An 18,097-nucleotide genomic window follows, 5' to 3' on the forward strand; every position below is an offset into this window, starting at 1 on the left:
TAGCATGGGGACAGGATTATTAGCACCAATCTGATTTAAGTATTTCTCATTTTAATGCCCATCAAGTCTGGATCAGGGGAATATCCAGACTTGATGGAGCTGACTGAGAAGCCACAATAACTCAGACATCTAATGTTTACTACTGTGGTGAGCTGCCCAGAAACCATCTCTGGCCCACAGCATATATGTGTCTAGTGGCAAATGGGCTAACAGCAGAAAAGGTTCACATCAGGTTCCATTTCTGTGAACCAACAACCGAAATCTGAGGGTGCAGTGGGTCGACCGCACAGGTGAAGGCTGGCAAAACACTGCACTTCAGAATAAGCTCAGATTGCCAACAACATGAATCCATGAAGTCAACGTGTCTTATGTCAACAGTCAAGGCTTCTTTCCTGGCACACTCTGTGCCTCTGTAATAATTATGGCTTGAAATAAAAAGCCTATGAGTATTGGTGCAGACCATTTACATCCCTTAATGGAAGCTAAAGGGATACTTTCAGCATGACGCTGCACTGTTGAGTGAAACAAAAGTCATCTGTAGTGGTTTCGTCAACACGACAATAAGTTCAGTGGATTCTCCAATTACCAGCTGTGAGTCCAGTAGAAAACCTTTGGGATGTGATGCAGTGCAATGATAGACTCGAAGGAGCAATGTTCAGATGAAGAATCTGCATATTGTTATCATTTCTGATGGAGCACATTCATAAAAGCACGTCTCCAACACCCTGTGGAATCCATGCCACCCAGATCTGAGGCTGTCTGGAGAGCAAATGGAGGTCCTACCCACTAACAGCTTAGCATCCATAATAAGTGAACTGCTGGTGCTTCTATGGCAATGACACACATATATATATTGCACATATAGAACATTTCATTATATGTAAACTCAATGTGCTTAACACAGAATATAAAAAAATAAAAGTATAAAATAAGACATGAAAGCACTAGCACTTCGAGTATTGCTAATTTTTTTTAAAAACACTTCAACTGATTCTTGACTGATCAGATGTTAAATTTGGGGAGCTCCTTGTAGGGATGCCGTTACAGGCTCTAATATGGCAGAATACAACCAGAGTCTGAGTCAGCAGGTCGTGTATGTGTTTAGAGGCTTGTGGTTCAATGTCCGCCCTGCTCCAGCTCCACTCATCTCCCTCCCTCACACACCCTCCATAGTGTTCTATATGCTGATCCAACTGCTGCCCCCGCGCGCAAATGGAAAGATGGAAAGCTTTTACGCACCGCGCGCGTTCACTTAAAAACGGGTTTAGCTGTTGTTTCTGCATTGTCACACGCATCGCCTGGTGCATAAGTAGGCTTCGGCATTAGGGATGTGCTGTAGAAAAGTAGGGGATGCGGTAATACCTCACTACATAATACAGGGGGGTGGGGGTAAGAGGCAAGGCGTGCGTCCAGATGCTCACCGCCAACTAAACGCGAGAGAAGCTCAGACATCAATAACATCTCGCTCATCAATAAGAAATTTTGATGGAGTTGGACTGCTTAATTAAATAGGTTGCCTTTACGCTAGCTGAATTTGTAATATTTAATCTGATGACCCCCAATGGGCAAGATCTGAAGGAAGAACTCTTCAGCGTCTCCATCCACAGGAAAGCGGCTCGGCCAGACAGAGAATCCGACTTGGAGATATTTCTTATCTTTCAGTGATGGCTATTAACACTGATGCTGCCTTTGGGAAAAGCGCCCTTGGCGAGAGGGAAGTTTCTATACCCACCGGCTTCCAGGACACGGAGAAGCTACTGAGCACAGCAACCACCGAGCCCACCGGGCAGAGCAACATCAAACCATCTGACTCTTTTTCCCTGAACATCAGAGGGAGTGTCCGCTCCCTGGATGCGGACCAGAACGGACACAGATCACCTCTTAAATCGGGCTCCGTTGGGCAACTGGCCCCACCCAGATCCTCGTCCCGGCTTTTCCTGGGACAGCTGCCCTCTCAGGTGCCACCGGGTACCGACCCCCCCAGTTACCTCTGGCTCGCCGTGCTGTCCTGTTTCTGTCCCGGCTGGCCGCTCAATATTTGTGCCTTGTGGTATGCAAATGTGGTGAGTGCCGCGCAGTTATTTAGCTTTTAGTTTATCCATAGACATATTTCTCCGGGCTTTAAATCACACTGTAAATCCAGGTGTTTTGCTCTTGTTTTGCTACTGTGTCGCTCTTAAATAATTGATATGTTATCTCCTTCCATTTCCCGTTAGTCGAGGACTGTTCTCCAGACAGGGGATGCTGAGGGAGCGAGAAAGTATGGGCGTCTATCTATGTTACTCAGCGCCCTGGCAATGGTGCTGGGTGTGGCTGTGATCATCTTTGTAGCGGTTACAATAGGTATGAGAGGAAGAAATGGAACAAACACACATAAATCTCAGTGTAACTGTTTCTCAACTTTTTCCTCTGTCTGTTTTGCTCTCAGAGATGCAGCAATGAACAGTCATCTCAAATTTTCACACGAGGAAGGATGGCAATTTAACGATGAAAAAGCACAAACAAGAAGAAGAGACTCTCAAGTACCACTTAATGTTTTGTTTTTGTTTGTTTTGTTTTCTGCTACGGACCTAAAAAAAAAAAAAAAGAACAAAAAGAAGAAAGAAAGAAGGGCAGGACATTTCTATTTTTCTGGCTACACTCATGCCCAATCACGTCAGAAACTCAGGATCTGAGGAAGAAAGATAAAGACTGCACTATTGTGTCAGGCTGTCAGTAACTATATTCTCATAGTCCAAACTAGTGGTGCACTCCTGCCTTATGTAGACAGCTGGATAAAACTACAATTTGCAAATAAATTAAAAAAGAAAAAAACACATATGGCTTCACTAAACACAACAAATACACAAGATCAGAAAAAAAGGCATCAGTGCACTTCTAGTCCATGATGTCGCCACTGCCTGCCCTGTTTCTCGAAACTAAATATTAACAAAACATTAACTTTTCCTCCTGTTTGACTTGAGAGTTTTGTGGCTGTAGGAAGATGTATAAGCTGTTTTCGTACATTGTTTACATGAATTTTAAGCACATGTCTATGTATCACAACAATGCCTTTCTGCAGTCATAGTGTGATATCTTGCTTTGCGTGCTGACATAACTGAACTGACTCCTGTTTGGACTCTACTGAACCTCATTATGTTTACAATATACTGCAAGATATGAACGGGGCGGTTGCCCCCTTGTATGCACCGATCTTGGCACTCTGATGTTCATGTTTATACATTTATACTGTATGACTGGTTTACTGTGCCATAGTTCTGCATGTCTGAAATAAAGCTGAATGAGCATGACCAACCTGGAAGTGAGTTTGTCACTTTTAATTTAATAAAATAAGTCAATACAATACACAATCCCAATGAAAGGTTATTATGTAAATTTATAAGGAGTTAAAATAACAACAGGATACAAGCAGCAATATACAAATCCCCAGAAAATAAATAAACTCTCCAATCTGAGAGATTACATCATATTTTCAATATTTTGTGTCAGTTATGTTTTTGTGCCATAGAGAGAATAAAAACCACCTTGGATACACTTGGTTAGAGTTACAGTGCGTATATTTTGTCAGTTGATGGCGATTCATTGGAAAGTGTAGAGCAACAAGAGTATGGTGCAGACACCAATAACCACACCCAGAATTATAGAGTCCCGCCTCTTGCGCAAATTGATTTTCTGGATGAGACTGTTGATGGCGGGGAAGCGATCTGAGAGGCAGGGTAGCAGGGTGAAGGAAAATAATTAAGACCCAAGCTGGGTTTCCCTTCCTTGCAGTAAGTAAATAAGAGACAGAGAGTAGCAGAAAAAACACATCAGCAAGGCTCCAAAACAAAAATGCAATCCAGCGGTGTGGTTTAGTGGATCCAAACCTTTCCATCTTATACTAACCCACAGGCCTGTCAGATGGACTCGAGACTTTAAAATTATGGTCATTTAAGACTTAATAGCAAAAAAAATTGATATTTTCTAAATATTTTTTCATTCAGTTCAATGGTCAGTGTTCATCTTAGGTCTGTACATTTTTTTATTTATTAGTGCAATCTAGCTATGCATTTATTATTTTAACTAAGTGCTTATGGCTCAGTCACACAAAGTAAAAATAAGACAGAAACATCCTCGTGACTAGGAAAGGAAAGAAAAAAGTGGTTCCCTGGTAGTTATGGTGACCAAGTGTTCACCCAGATGTGGAGGGTGTTCCTTTGTCAACCTCTGGGCAACCTTTTTTGATTGGAAGACAGTCACATAGGTTGTCTGTCTTCATTCACACCCAGACAGACTGGCAAACATTTGTAAATACAGTCGTGGCCAAAAGTTTTGAGAATGACACAAATATTGGTTTTCAGAATGTTTGCTGCTTCAGTTTTTATGAAGGCAGTTTGCATATACTCCAGAATGTTATGAAGAGCGATCCGATGAATTGCAAAGTCCTTTATCTTGTTTACACAAGTGAGAATGTTGACGAGCACAAGGCTGGAGATCATTATGTTATGATGATTGAGTTAGAATAGCAGACTGGAATTGTTAAAATGATGGTGATGCTTGAAATCGTTGTTCTTCCTGTTAACCATGGTAACCTGCAAGAAAACATGTGCAGCCAGCATTGTGTTGCATAAAAAGGGCTTCACAGGCAAGGATATCATTGCTACTAAGATTGCACCTAAATCAACCGTTTATCGGATCATCAAGAACTTCAAGGAAAGAGGTTCAAATTGTTGTGCTCAAGAAAGTCCAGCAAGAGCCTCTAAAGATGACTCAGAAACAACTGACAAAAAGATCTAAAAACACTGAAGCAGCAAACTTTATGAAAACCAATATTTGTGTCATTCTCAAAACCTTTTTCCATGACTGTACAGTGCTGTGAAAAAGTATTTGCCACCTTCCTGATCTCATAAATAACCTCTCCTTTAAATGATGATGTCATTTCACACCGGCCCTGTGTGAAAAACAAAATGGTTTTGGATTGGTCTGATCAAAGTCTGGACGTAAATCTGATGGAGATGCTTTGGCATGACCTTAAACAGGCCGTTCATGCAATGTAATTCCTCACTTGTGGTTTTGACCTATTTACCACACTTACAAATTTCGCCATATTATCACAGATTGCATGTAACTTCCACGTTGACTCCATTCGATCGCAAACTCATAGCAGATTGACTCCGTCTTATTGCACCTAACTTGAAGACAGCAGCTGACTGAGAGTGGTTGCACAGGTGTTGCCTGTCTTCACAGGCAGTTTTCTATTTTCCTGTGCAACAAGGAGAACTGGCGTTTTTATTTTAACACAGAAAAAAGGAAAGAAAGTCGAGTCTAGAGAAAAATAAGAGAAGTGATTTCAATGATAAAAGGATACTGGCCAAAGTTGTGACCCTGGTTTGAATGGACTTCAACATCCCACGCTGAAATGTGATGTTCTCTTTGGTAGCCATGGCGATACTGCAGGGAGACAAACCATTAGGGATTGGCGGCACACAGTAGCCGTCTTCGCAGAATCACATTAAGCTTGTTTCAGCTAATGAGCTAAAAGTAGGGAGCCACAGTAGTTTGTTTTAATAGACTGAAATGTGCTGCATTTGCTTATGATGGGCACGTGTTGAGTGAGAACAAAGCAAGGGAGGAGGAAAGCAAATGAAGCATTAATAGAACTGACCTTATTGCGTTGTCAATAAGTCTGTCTGAGCTGTGAACATAGGACAAAAAACAAGAAAAAGGATAAAAGTAAGTCAACCATCTTCAGTAAAGTTAAAGATTAAAACTTCCTAAAATAACCTTGTTCTCTATATGAAGTTATGGAATTATACAACAAGACTCAAAGGAAGCCTGTGCCATGAACCCACACAGCCCGATGGGTCTATTATCATAAGAGAAGCACTTCATCTGATTCCTGCGAGGGAGGAGAAAGTGCTGTTAATGGGCGATTTTGGGGAAAGTCCATTAATGTGTATAAAATTTCAGCTCTGAACATATGGATGTATAATGTTTGGCTCTGATCCCTGATTTTCTCGAGGCGCACGTAAGGAAAAGATACAGAGGGTCAACAGTGCACATACACACAGAGAAGGGCTTGCATTATCTGCTAAGATAAGTGATGGGCAGAAAAAGTCTGGGGCTGAGCAGAGCATATAAAGGCAGCTGCGTGCATCCTGTCGGACTTCACTAGAGACCAAAAATCAATACTGTGCTTTATACTTCCTCCATCTATTCGTCCACCTCTCCCACCATCTATCTGCTGCCGTCCTCTGCTTTTTCAGACGATCCTTTATTAGCCGGCAGAGTCAGAGGCGAGGCAGCTTCATGTTTAGCAGACCCTACTTTTCTTTCTTTGCTTATTTTCCTATTCTTTACTTATGATATACAGTAGCATAACATTATAACTTTACTTAAAAAATCTGCCTGTGTTCAATGTACATAAATATGAATACAGTTACAATATGCACACAGACATGGTTTCCAATGGTTTTCCATTTCTGCATATCTGATCACTAGTCACATTTATAAAGTTAGAACCACTGAGTCTTTTTTTTACATTTGGTTTTGTTGGCATCTTTGTTGAAAACAGAGCAGAGGCAATAACGCGGATCAACTACCCACCATTGGACATCTGTTTATCTAACAAACACATCCAATAGAAATCAAATGAGAGGAACCATTCAAAACTAAATGTGTCAACAAGCCAACCAGCAAATGAACCAGTTAACCAACCACCCAACCACATCCCTGATTCAGGTCTGGATCCGGTCGAGCTGAGAAATGTAATTTGTCTAGCATGCCCTGAATCCGCCCTAGGACTTCCTCCCGGTGGGACATGACCAAACCACCTCGTTGGCCCTTTTGATGTAAGGAAGTAACGGCTCTACTCTGAGGCAACTTTGTCAATAATCACATCGTTAGCACTCTGGGCCCCCTTTCCTCCTACTGTAAAACACACGTAAAAAACCTCGGTGTCTACCTTGATGGTTCTTTTAAATTGAATAAGCAGGTGAGTGCAGTAGTCCAGTCCTGCTTTTTTTCAGTTAAGACAGCTAGCCAAGATAAAGCCATACCTCCCGGCTAACGTCTTTGAACGTGTTATTCACCTTTTCCTTACTTGCAGATTGGACTACTGCAATTCATTGTATTTTGGTCTCGACCAGGCCTCCATTCATCGTCTTCAGATGGTCCAAAATGCAGCTGCTTGCCTGCTAACTAGTACCAAACGGAGAGAGCATATAACCCCAGTTTTAGCTTCTCTACACTGGCTTCCTGTCTCCTACAGGATCCAATATTAACTTTTACTTTTTGTTTTTAAGTCGCTTAACGCCCGAGCCCCTTCTTACCCGTCTGAGCTCCTTTCTGTTTATGCTCCAGGAAAATCCATGAGGTCTAGCTCAAAATTAATTCTGTCCATCCCACGGACTAATCTCAAATCTCGTGGTAGATCCTTCTCTGTGGCAGGTCCCAGACTTTGGAATAGTCTTCCCCTAAATATTAGATCTGCACAAACACTTGATCATTTTAAATCACTACTAAAGACACATTTTTATGCCCTGGCTTTTAACACACTATGACCCAAGCATTTTGGTCTTATTTTAATAGTCTTCGTTATAGTTTTAATTCTTTTATTGTCCTATCATTGTTTTATATTGTTATTATTGTTTTACATTGTTTCTTTTTAATGGCATTTTTATATTGGTAAGCACTTTGTGCAGCATCGTCTGTCTGGAAATGTGCTATATAAATAAAGTTGACCTTGACCTTGAGTCCTTCATGAATGACCGAGCTCCAGACCCAAGAGAGTGCCCACACACCCTCTGGAGAAATCTCATTTCCACTGCTTGTTTCCGCGATCGCTGCGATCACAGCTCTTGACCGCAGGTGAATGTAGGAACGTAGATCTGCAGTTAAATAGACAGCTTCACTTTTTTTCTCCTCTGTCATGTAGCTTTTGTAGCTTAACAGCAACAGAGACAACAGATATCCCATGCATAAAAAAGTGAAATACTTTTATCACTCACTGATAACATTACTTCAACATGTGTACTTACTATTGCAATATTAACATATTAAAGTTTACCATAAAATACTGCCATGTGAATGGGACTCAGTGGCATAAGAGCAACTCTGGATCCACTGCTTCAGGTAACACATTTGTCTACGCACTGATTCAGTGAACTGATATATGTCCTAATATGAGATGCAATCAACACCTCTTCAAATTTAAGTGAAGCTGCAAATTATTGAGTAAATTATTGAGTGCTTTAATAAAAACTGATAAAATAATAATAATAAAAAAACAAGCAGTCCAAAATTTTTATAAACTGAAAACTAGCAAAGTGTTGTCTGTCAATCAGCTAATAGGTAAATCGAATCCTTTTAGCAGCCCTCAATACTGAGACGATGCCGCACATTTTAACCTCATTTCTTACACTCAGTATTGAACATTTGTTCATATAATGCATTTACCCCCCCTCCCACCGAATCCCAAACAAGAATCTCCTCATCAATCACTGACATGTTCACACCTTCGAGAAGTCAAAGCGCAACAGTGGTTTCTCAGATCAGCCTCACAGAGTCTCAGAGTTTATGTGCATTCTTCTTTCAAGCTTTTAGCTCCAGCTATCTAGATAACAGCACGCCCAACATCTCATAACATTGACAATAAAAACAGTTCCTTAACTTAGAGACCGCTGCTGAGACTGTGTTTCCCTGTTAAAGGTAAATTTAACTCCTGGATTTTCAATCTGAGAGTCTAAACTGTCTGAAGAGTATTAATAGATTGTCTTCGCTGATGTCTGCTCCTCCTCTACAGGTGATACAGGAGGAAAATGTTTCCCTGGGTAAAATCAGCCACTCTTGTTTATCCGAAACAAACCAAGGATGCACTGGAGGAAGAAATAACCACACTGCGACAGCAGGTGGGCTATTTTTTCCTCATATGGTTGGGAAGGTGCTTAAAGTGGGTGGTTTATTTCTGAATCATGTTCAGTGATCACGGCAGCGCGCATCTCAGCACATTTCTGGCATTTCAACAAGTCCAATACTGGCAGTGTCAATAATGTTACTGTTGGCTCAGGGAACTGTATCAGCATTAGCTGAAGTACTCATCAAATACAACGCAGTATTTAAAATGTTCGTGTGTGTTAATACTTTGTATAAAGGTATAGACTCTTTTCTTTTTAACTTGCTCTGACCTTTCTCAAAAAAACCACTGCCTCTGTTAGGAACAAATAAAAAACAAAAGATAATACAAATAAATACAAATGAGAATAAAGTCAATATGTAACACAAAACTGCTTTTTGCTTCATTTCACTGCTTTTCTCAAAGACAAAAAAAGGCATTACATGCTCTCATCATTAAGGCCAAAAAGTGTGATCCCACAGTCCAAGCATGCCAATGACAGTTGACTGTATAACTGTAGGCTGAGGTATCATCTAGGAAAACCAAAAACTGACTGACTTCAACAAAGACTCACCGTTAGGGTTGCCCCTGATTCGTTTTTTGGGGAGGTTATCAAGCTTTGGCACTAATCAACAGCAGGCATGTGAAGCCTGGAACTGTGACTGTATGAGGTGATGTCTAAGCGATCGACCACACACACAGATTAAAGATCAAGCCTGTGCTGCGATTTCTACTGTTCTTTCTAGTAAAACGTTAAAGCAGCAGAATGTCTCCTACTTTTTTTGCCCTGATGAGATGCAGACCCCTGCTGCTCGCTGATATTTCATTTACTGAAGACAGCCAAAGAAGAGCTTTTCTTTACTGAAATTGATATTCACAAAATCCTGCATCAATGCTGATTAGTTAGGCCTTATGCCTGATTTGCGACTTTCTCAGGAGGTGCACGTCAGGTTACGTTGCAGGTTACAACAACACAGATTTCCCACTAAAGCATAAACTGGGTATTAGTCACACGAGCCTAATGACTGGCCTCCTTGTGGCGGCCTTGTGAATACTTTGGTTGCTAGCGGATTGCTGCAGTCACCTGCAGTTTGCACAGAAGACGTCAACTTATCTGAACTCGCCGAGCAAACGTGTTCAGTGAACAGTGACTAGCATGGTGGCTGCAGAACGGTCTCTAGGCCTGTGTGACCTTGTTGTGGTTGTATTAATCTAACAGTTACAACATACGTAACAAGAATTTTTTTTAATGGATATTAAACAAAACTGATATACTTCAACATTAAAGAAAAAGTAAATAAATGGGATGCTAATAAGAAGTATTCAGCAGCAACCATGTAAAATACCTGAAAATGAAAGCTCAAAGAAACTCATAAATTTTTAACTAAGGAAAATGTAAAATGAAAGGCACCTAAATGATGACTAATCATGTTGGCTTCCCGGCTCTAGAAACAGCCGCGTCAGTTGGTAAGTTCAAAGCTGTGGTGCATATCTCAACACTGACACGGTGGATTATTCACTAAAGTAGCTAAACACTTTAATGGCTCTCCAGACTTTTCAAACAAAACCATTTTCACCATTAAAAAAAACTGTTCAAGACTTTGATTTACAACAAAATACCTACGAAACACTACGACAATTAATCAGTCTCAGATATTACATTAATCCAAACTGCCTGGAGAAACTTTTAATTGTTGCTGGAACAACCAGAAAACTGCATGTGTTCATCATCAAATACCAATATATTGATCTAAACTCACAGCTAGGATCATTATAGCCTTCTAGTGTATTTTTCTAATATATCTAAATGCAAACAACAACTGTTTAACCTGCTGCACAAAACACAAAATATACAGGATCTATGAAAAGTAAGTATTTGTAAATAGATCTCTGATAGGTGGAGCATTCCCTCGCACAGGAAACTGAATAATAAATGTGTGAGCTGTGCAGGCTCTCTGATTTATTCACATTTTCTTTAAAGATTAAAAGACAAAAACTAACTCTGCTGTTTTCTGCCACCACAATGCTGACTCACAAGTTTCGGTTCATTGTTGCTACAAAAAAGTTTCAGAGTGATGTGAGAATTCAGATTTGGGACGTATCGAGGGTTTGTGGTGTGACTTGGAGGTGTCTGACCCCCCAAAAAAGATTTTTAATAACAATTATATAGAGAGGCCAAAATTAGTGGATTAAAGAAGTTACAGAAATTAAAATCATGAAGTTCAGCCATTTCATATCCATCATTTACACCAGGTGATATGCAGCACAGCTCTGTCCTAGAGTCAGACAATAATTACCTTTTTTATTTATTATTCTTTGTTTATTTTTTGTATTTCAAAAGGAGAAATTGGAACTCAGTCCAATGGCAACTCAGGGGAAGGAACAAACTGTGGATCCACTGCTTCAGGGAACAGCGGTGATGGGAGCGTGGGAGTTGTGTCATGTGCCATGTTTTCATTATCTGCAGTAATGCAGTCATTCCCATAAAGCCAATATACAATATAGAGTCTGGTCTAATTTCCCCTCCAGTTCCAAACTGTTCAAACCAAAACTAACTCGAGTGACTTACCTCCCTCCCCCCCCCCGTAAGAAGCAATTACAAATAAGTTTGAACTGAACTTCTGGTTTTGCTCAAGTAACAGGGTGGAAGCCACTTTGTATTCACTGCCTCAGGAAGCACCAGCAGGGCGAGTGCTCAGCTCAATGTGTTATTTTGTTCAGAAGACACTAAAGGTGGGCTGTTTCGTTGTTTCGTGATTTCTGAATTCTTAGTCATTCTCTGTATTTTAAAAGGAGGAATGAGAGCCCAGTCAAATACTGGCAACTAATGTAAAACAGGGGGGTGGAAGCAACGCTGGATGCCCTGCCTGGGGGAATGCTAGCAGTGCGAGCGGTCTGTTTTCTGTGTCATTTTGCTGAAAAGTTAGCAGGAGTGGGCAGACTTCAGAGTTTAGAATCTGTGCAGTAAAATTAGTAGGTTGTGTGATTGTATCTATTTATTATCTTTTTATTTCTGAAGGGGAAAACACAGCCAGCACTGGCAACACAAGTAACACGACAGCTGGTGAAGAAGATACTGGAAGGAGAAAAAAAACACCTGCAAACTAACGGTGAGTACTGATAAGGCCTTTACACACAGGATGGGTTTAAAATATTTTTCGCACTCACCTGTTCTTAATGCAGCCGCTCACACTGACCACATATTTTCGCTGGACAAAATTGCGGCATTCATTTTTTTCAAACCAAGCTCAATTTTTCTGATTTTGTGGATCTGAATAAACAGATCGGACCAATCAGGTGACTGCATTTGGCAACAAGTGTGCTCATGGCTCAAATCGTGCACCTGTACTGAATATACAATATGGAAATAATTTTTTAAAAAGACATATAGACAGTGCTCTGTGTCGATGGGCTCTTTCAAATGATTTGTCTACCTTCTCAGATGTGGTCCCAAGTCTAGAAACAAGCATTCAAGCTGGCCTACTGACATTCAAATTTATGAAAGACACAATACATCTTCAACTCCTAGATCAAACCATAATCTACCTGCTGCTGCCTTCTAATGAGAATTGGATGAGCCCAGAATGTCTGTTTCTTCCTTTTCTCATCTGGGAACATCAGGACAATCAGGACTGACACAGGAGTTTTGCTACTAACAGCAGAGCTTAAAAAATGTGACATTAATATACTATTGCCTCCCACAACATAAATCTTTTTTTAAATATGGTGTATTTGCAGGAGGCACTCTTGTGGGGCACAACAGCAGTGGAGGTTAAAGAAAAAGGTAACTGGGACACTCTAAATGAAAACATTTTGTTCTCTTTTTCCCCTTTGGATAGCATTTCCACAACATGAAACCTGTTTGTCACCACAGCTCCAGATTTACTTCTGCTCACTTATTTTCTTTATCTGAAGTCACGTGAAAGTGTGCGGACAAAACCACGGCGCTGCGACGAGCATCATGTGCTGTGAAGTACTGACATGTGCACAAACATGCCGGCACACACTGACACAAGCAAGACGAGCTTCTGAATAAAAGCTGCATCGCTTCGATTTTATAAATAGAACCCAACCGAGCTGAACAGAAAGCTATAACTCCAATCAGGAAGTGTCTGAGTTGATGCAGTCATTTTTTATTACATCAGTGGAAATACCGCAGACACATCACAGAGGGAAAAAAAACTTTGCAGAAAAGAATTCAACTCTCACATAAAGTGGCTGTAAACAACGAGGACTTTTGGAAAATAGCTCTCAATCTTCTTGTGATAAGTGTGAAACTGATTTTCTTAAAGATGTGTCTTACTTTCTTAGATGCTCGTGCTCCTTCAGGAAGAGCTCTGTCCTCCTGTTATTCACCCCTGAGCTGCTTTTGTAGGACCTGAGTAAGAAAATGAAAGAAGTGTAAACTCCAGCATCAGATTAGCACCAAAAACTATGTTATTAGTCACGCAGGTGGAACGTTATTACAGCTGCAACATGAGTGTGTGCAGATGCTTAGACAATATGATTAACATCGAAATCCGTCAACCTCCCTGTGACAAGAGAAGGATATGATTCGTCATCAGTGCTGCAGGTACTTCCCTCCCTCCTAAAAACACATGCCGGGATACTGATGTACTTCCTGCATTAAAGCTTCTAAGTGCTTAACCCAAAGCTCCGTCCTCCATCTCTTATTTACACCACCACCATCCCATTTCTATTTGGACTAATAATCTTTTTAATCCATCATCTATTTTCTGTTCTTTTGGCTCACTCCTTTCACTGTTCCTCCACACCTCTAATCTCAGTGGGAATAATTAAAATTCACTCTCATCATTTTTGTAATCAATCAAAGTCAAATCAGGAGAAAGTCTCCTTCCCTCTGTCTGACTGTCTTGCTCTTCCTCGCCTCTAGTGAAAAAGCATTTCTCTGCATCAGGCAGGCCAGATGTAACCACTCTCCCTCAGCTCTGGCTCAATGAAAGCCTTGTGGTTTGATTTACTGTAGAAGGCACTTAGGAAAGAGATCCCCGGAGAAAGAGAGAGACACAGACAGATACAGAGAAGAGGAGGGAAGATGGCTAATAAGAGGTGTCTCTTATTAGAGGATGAAATATGATAGCGGGAATGCAGAGTATTAAAGGGTAGGGGAAACCAGACACTGAATGGACATCTCTGCCTCCTGCTGGTCAGGGATAACATCAGACGAGAGGAGGAGGGATGGGAAGAGAGTAGAAAAGTGGGACAAAAAATAAGGAAAGCTGAAAATGTTAGATTTGGTGTGAACAAAAAATAGGCATGGAAGGAATACAGGAGGAAAAGGAAAACTCTGCATACGTTAAGCAGGAGAGTAAGCAAGTGATTGAATAACGCATTTTTGTAACATTTTGGGACATATGGGAGATAAAAGACATGACAGCTAAAAAGATAAGAGAACTTCTAATATTAAAAATTAGAGTTATCCTCCATGAGAAGCCTAAACTACATTTGCCACCAAGTTTTTTTGTTTTTTTTTTATTGGGAAGCACTTAAAATAAAAGTTGTGCCTTACTGCTGCAACCAACCCACTTCAAAAGGCACAACTTTTACTTTGAAGGCAGGGTTGGCGAGCAAGTCGTATTTTCCATGCAAACTACAGCCAACCACAGCACAGCAGCGCCATATATTTCTTTGTTACCAGTTTCACCAAGTGAGTGCTGACAAACACTTGCCAACCTTTTGGGCAATACACAGTTTTATCTAGCAAGGTTACCAGGGCCTCGCTGACCAGCCTCGAGGCCTGCGCGACTGACGCTTCACTCACGGTTGTGTTTTCTAACAACGTGAAGTCTTTTATTGATCAGAGAGGGAAGGGAACTCACTCAATGTCTCTGTGAACTGAGCCCAGAAGGTCCTCTCGCTCTCGCAGGCTATAGAAGTTGCTTTTGATTTTGTGGAACTCATGAGTGTAGTCCTGCAAAATAAAACACAATAAACTACAGCCAGTGTGACATGATATCACTAATAAAATAACAGGATTGGAAAATATCAGGGCAAAATACAGTACATATTTCATAAATGTAGCAATAAGTGAAAGATTTTGTCCTTGACTGAGGGGAAAATACTAATCATATGATCACTCACAGACATGAAAAAATTGTTTTTTCAAGGTGGATTTACCTACGTTCAACTGTAATTAATTATAAAATTTAAAGTGTGGAGGGCTAAAAATGATCATTGTGAAGCAGTATATATAATAATAATGTCCCTGAACTTTGAACTCAGGACCTTCTTGCGGTGAGGCGCCAGCACTAACCACCACACCACTGTGCCGCCTGACAAAACTGCAAATGAAAGTAAAGTTTTATTAATTGCACAGCCTACAACAAAGTGAAGGAAGTCTATGTACCTGTAAAATGTCTCTGTGCCTCTGTAAGGTGTGCATCAATCCTGCGTTGTGTGACGAAACTCCAGGGGTGCTAGTGTATTCTGCCATTTTGTCATTGACTGCTGTAAGCTGCAAAAAAGGATTAAATTCTTATCAAGTAGCCACAGAAGCACAGACAACCTTTTAAGAGATAATGTGATTTAAAAACAACAAAGGGTTTATTATTTTGAAATATTCGACTACTCGAAAATCATTGAACAAATGCGCTTCAGGCCTAACAGTCTGTTTGACTCTAAAAACATAGAATAACACAATTGTCTGCTACTGAAAGGCATCCTAAATACTTTTAGCTGGTAGCTGTATGTTACCATCCCGTGTGCGACATTTAACTCACATTGGCTAAGAGCTGGTCCAGCTCAGTCGTCATGGCCACAAGCAAGTTGTCGTGAGATGAGCCCAGAGAGTCAGACCTGATTTCAGACGGAAACAGAAAGGATGCTCAAGCTCAAATTTATTGTTTGACAAAATGTGGAGTGTAAATAGCGGTGGAATTCACAGGCAACAAATAAAACTGTTTTTTTTCCTAAAAGTACTAAATGTATTGCTCACCCAATTCAGGGTTAATTATTTATTCAGCAAAAATGTAAAAAAGACAAAATTTAAATTCAATAAGTCAACAATTATATGTTCTAAAGCTTCTGAAAGCACAAAGATTTTTTAATATCCAATAAGATTTCATTTGAGCGAGGGTACATGTTTAAAGTGAAGAGGGGAAAGCGCTGCCAACCTGCTGTCTCTCATCCGCTGGTCTGGGCTGCTGCTGCTGTAGCTGGTGCAAAGCTTACTGAAGGAGACTAGCTTGAGGTCAAGCTCATTCTCCAGCTGCCTGGCTTGTTTACGCAAATCTGATGGGGGGGACAAAAAACAAATAAATTAGACAACCCTCAATATCATGCCACAGGATCTACAGGAGTCCAGTCAGGATAGAAAGACCCAGGCAGATCATTTTATGTAAACCCAGAGTGTCAGTGAAGGAGAAGCTCATCTGGGTCATGATTCACAGGTCATTGTAATGTGTGAAGCACAGAAAGAAAGTTGAGTGAACAACTGGATATTGTTCACAACATCAAGAGTGAGAATTTGGTGAAACTGGAAGTAGTGTGGAACAACATTATGCCGTGAAAATGTACAAGAGTCTGTAAAAGGACAACTGTGACCTTGGCCTTGAGCACAATTTTGTGGAAGACCCATTAGATGATCACTGTGTTCAAGTTTGGTTAAATTCTGGACAAATTCTTTAAATCTGCCGAAGGATTTAAAGGGTCACCGACTACACGTGGTTAGTGAAAGCATTAAGCATAAAGCCTCGGAAACTCTGGTGTTTTAAGATACCAGAAGCATGTTAAATTAAACTATTTAGTTCACATTATTGTTGCAGGGTTAGAGTGTTTTATTTTCTAAGGTACATATTAGATTTGATATAACTAAATCTCTGTAAAGTGTATTTTAAATGGCATCATTTAATTATCATTTACCAATAACACATTACAGCACTTCCTTTACACTGAATTATTATGGGTTGCTGCTGACAGTGTGCTGACCTTTATACAATGAAATGAAACTTTGATTCTCTTTTATTGTTTGGGATGGTATCAGAGATCCAAAGTTTGATCTTGGATCTAAAAGTTTGAGAACCACTGGTTTACTACAAACATCCTCAAAAAGTTGATAAACCACAGACTACACAGTACAGGTAGAAAGCATTTTTATCATTATAAAAATAGTTGTTTTTCATAATATTATGATCATCAAAACAGAAAATTGGGCTCATTTTTGATTTCAGCCAAATGTAAGGAGATAACTCAATACATGGCAACCATAACATCACGAAAGCCTTCATCTGATTAACGAGGTGACTGATTTGGTGGTCAGCAATGAATGACCATATATGTGTAAACAACTATTAACTTCCTGTTTGTTTACACTTAACGATGCAAGACTTGTTTGGTTGAAATCTTCCTGTTACGTGCCTATAAACAGTAAACGGAGGATGAAACAGAAAGGTTTACAAACTCTGGTAGCATGAAGCTGGCTTAAAGGAGGAAGCTGAAGTCTGACTACTGACTTTTGAACTACGAAGGCTAACACGCTAAACGGTTAGCTCGAAACCGGCTAAAAACACCTTCTAACCGCGGATAAAATAAAGTTTCTGAATTGCTGAATATGTATGGCCTGGCTAACAAAAGCCTTACGTGGTGGCAGCTGTTTTTTTGTTTGTTTGTTTGTTTGTTTTTTATTACACAGAGCACCATTATTTACCTTCCCAGTAGTTATTGCTGGCTGCCATGTTTGTTGTTGACATGTCATCATCGGCCGTCAAGAAGATACAGTTGTCGCACTTGTCTTTCTATCCCACAGCGGCCTCTAGTGGTTTCAAGTTGTATGTCGCGCCCAGAGATTACTAATTCTGATATAGAGTAGGCATCAGTAACGGTAAAGCTAGTTTTAAAAATTTAGAAAATCCTACATTCAGAATTTTAGATAAATAAAATTCTAAAATCTTTATGTTGAAGTAAAAACCACTGGGTATACCGATTTATTGGTAGCAATATGTACTTAAATAAGACTATTTAAGAGCTAATGTGGGGTTTGCAGCTGCTGTGGGTGTTTAACTTTAACTCTGTCAAAGTTTTCATTTAACCAGCTATAGAATAGATAAAATTCCTACTTCTGTAGTATTAAACAGGTCTTTAAAGACATGTTTATTTGAGCTTTACACACTGCATTTTTTTGTATTGGAAATTGCTTCACTCAATTTCATACACATTCACCCAAAATTCAGCCTCTTATATTTAGCCTCATGCAAACTTTGGCAGCTC

The 18,097-nt window shown here is 40.2% G+C and overlaps 2 protein-coding genes across 2 annotated transcripts; one reads left to right on the top strand and one right to left on the bottom strand.

Moving 5' to 3' along the window:
• Nucleotides 1–1,223: 1,223 nt before the first annotated feature.
• Nucleotides 1,224–3,523, top strand: trarg1b (trafficking regulator of GLUT4 (SLC2A4) 1b). Its single transcript, XM_005452692.2, has 3 exons — nucleotides 1,224–2,063; nucleotides 2,217–2,343; nucleotides 2,429–3,523. Exons 1-3 carry the CDS (start codon nucleotides 1,665–1,667, stop codon nucleotides 2,440–2,442), a joined length of 540 nt encoding a protein of 179 aa, XP_005452749.1. The 5' UTR covers nucleotides 1,224–1,664; the 3' UTR covers nucleotides 2,443–3,523.
• Nucleotides 3,303–17,656, bottom strand: LOC100699206 (Golgi SNAP receptor complex member 1). Its single transcript, XM_003446971.5, has 9 exons — nucleotides 17,538–17,656; nucleotides 16,006–16,123; nucleotides 15,613–15,688; nucleotides 15,240–15,347; nucleotides 14,713–14,804; nucleotides 13,176–13,250; nucleotides 5,645–5,674; nucleotides 5,348–5,430; nucleotides 3,303–3,704 (listed from the first exon to the last, which is right to left on the bottom strand). The coding sequence occupies exons 1-9, from the start codon at nucleotides 17,578–17,580 to the stop codon at nucleotides 3,580–3,582; spliced, it is 750 nt and encodes a 249-aa protein (XP_003447019.1). The 5' UTR covers nucleotides 17,581–17,656; the 3' UTR covers nucleotides 3,303–3,579.
• Nucleotides 17,657–18,097: the final 441 nt, after the last annotated feature.

Source organism: Oreochromis niloticus, linkage group LG10, assembly GCF_001858045.2.
Source record: "Oreochromis niloticus isolate F11D_XX linkage group LG10, O_niloticus_UMD_NMBU, whole genome shotgun sequence".
Taxonomy (NCBI): domain Eukaryota; kingdom Metazoa; phylum Chordata; class Actinopteri; order Cichliformes; family Cichlidae; genus Oreochromis; species Oreochromis niloticus.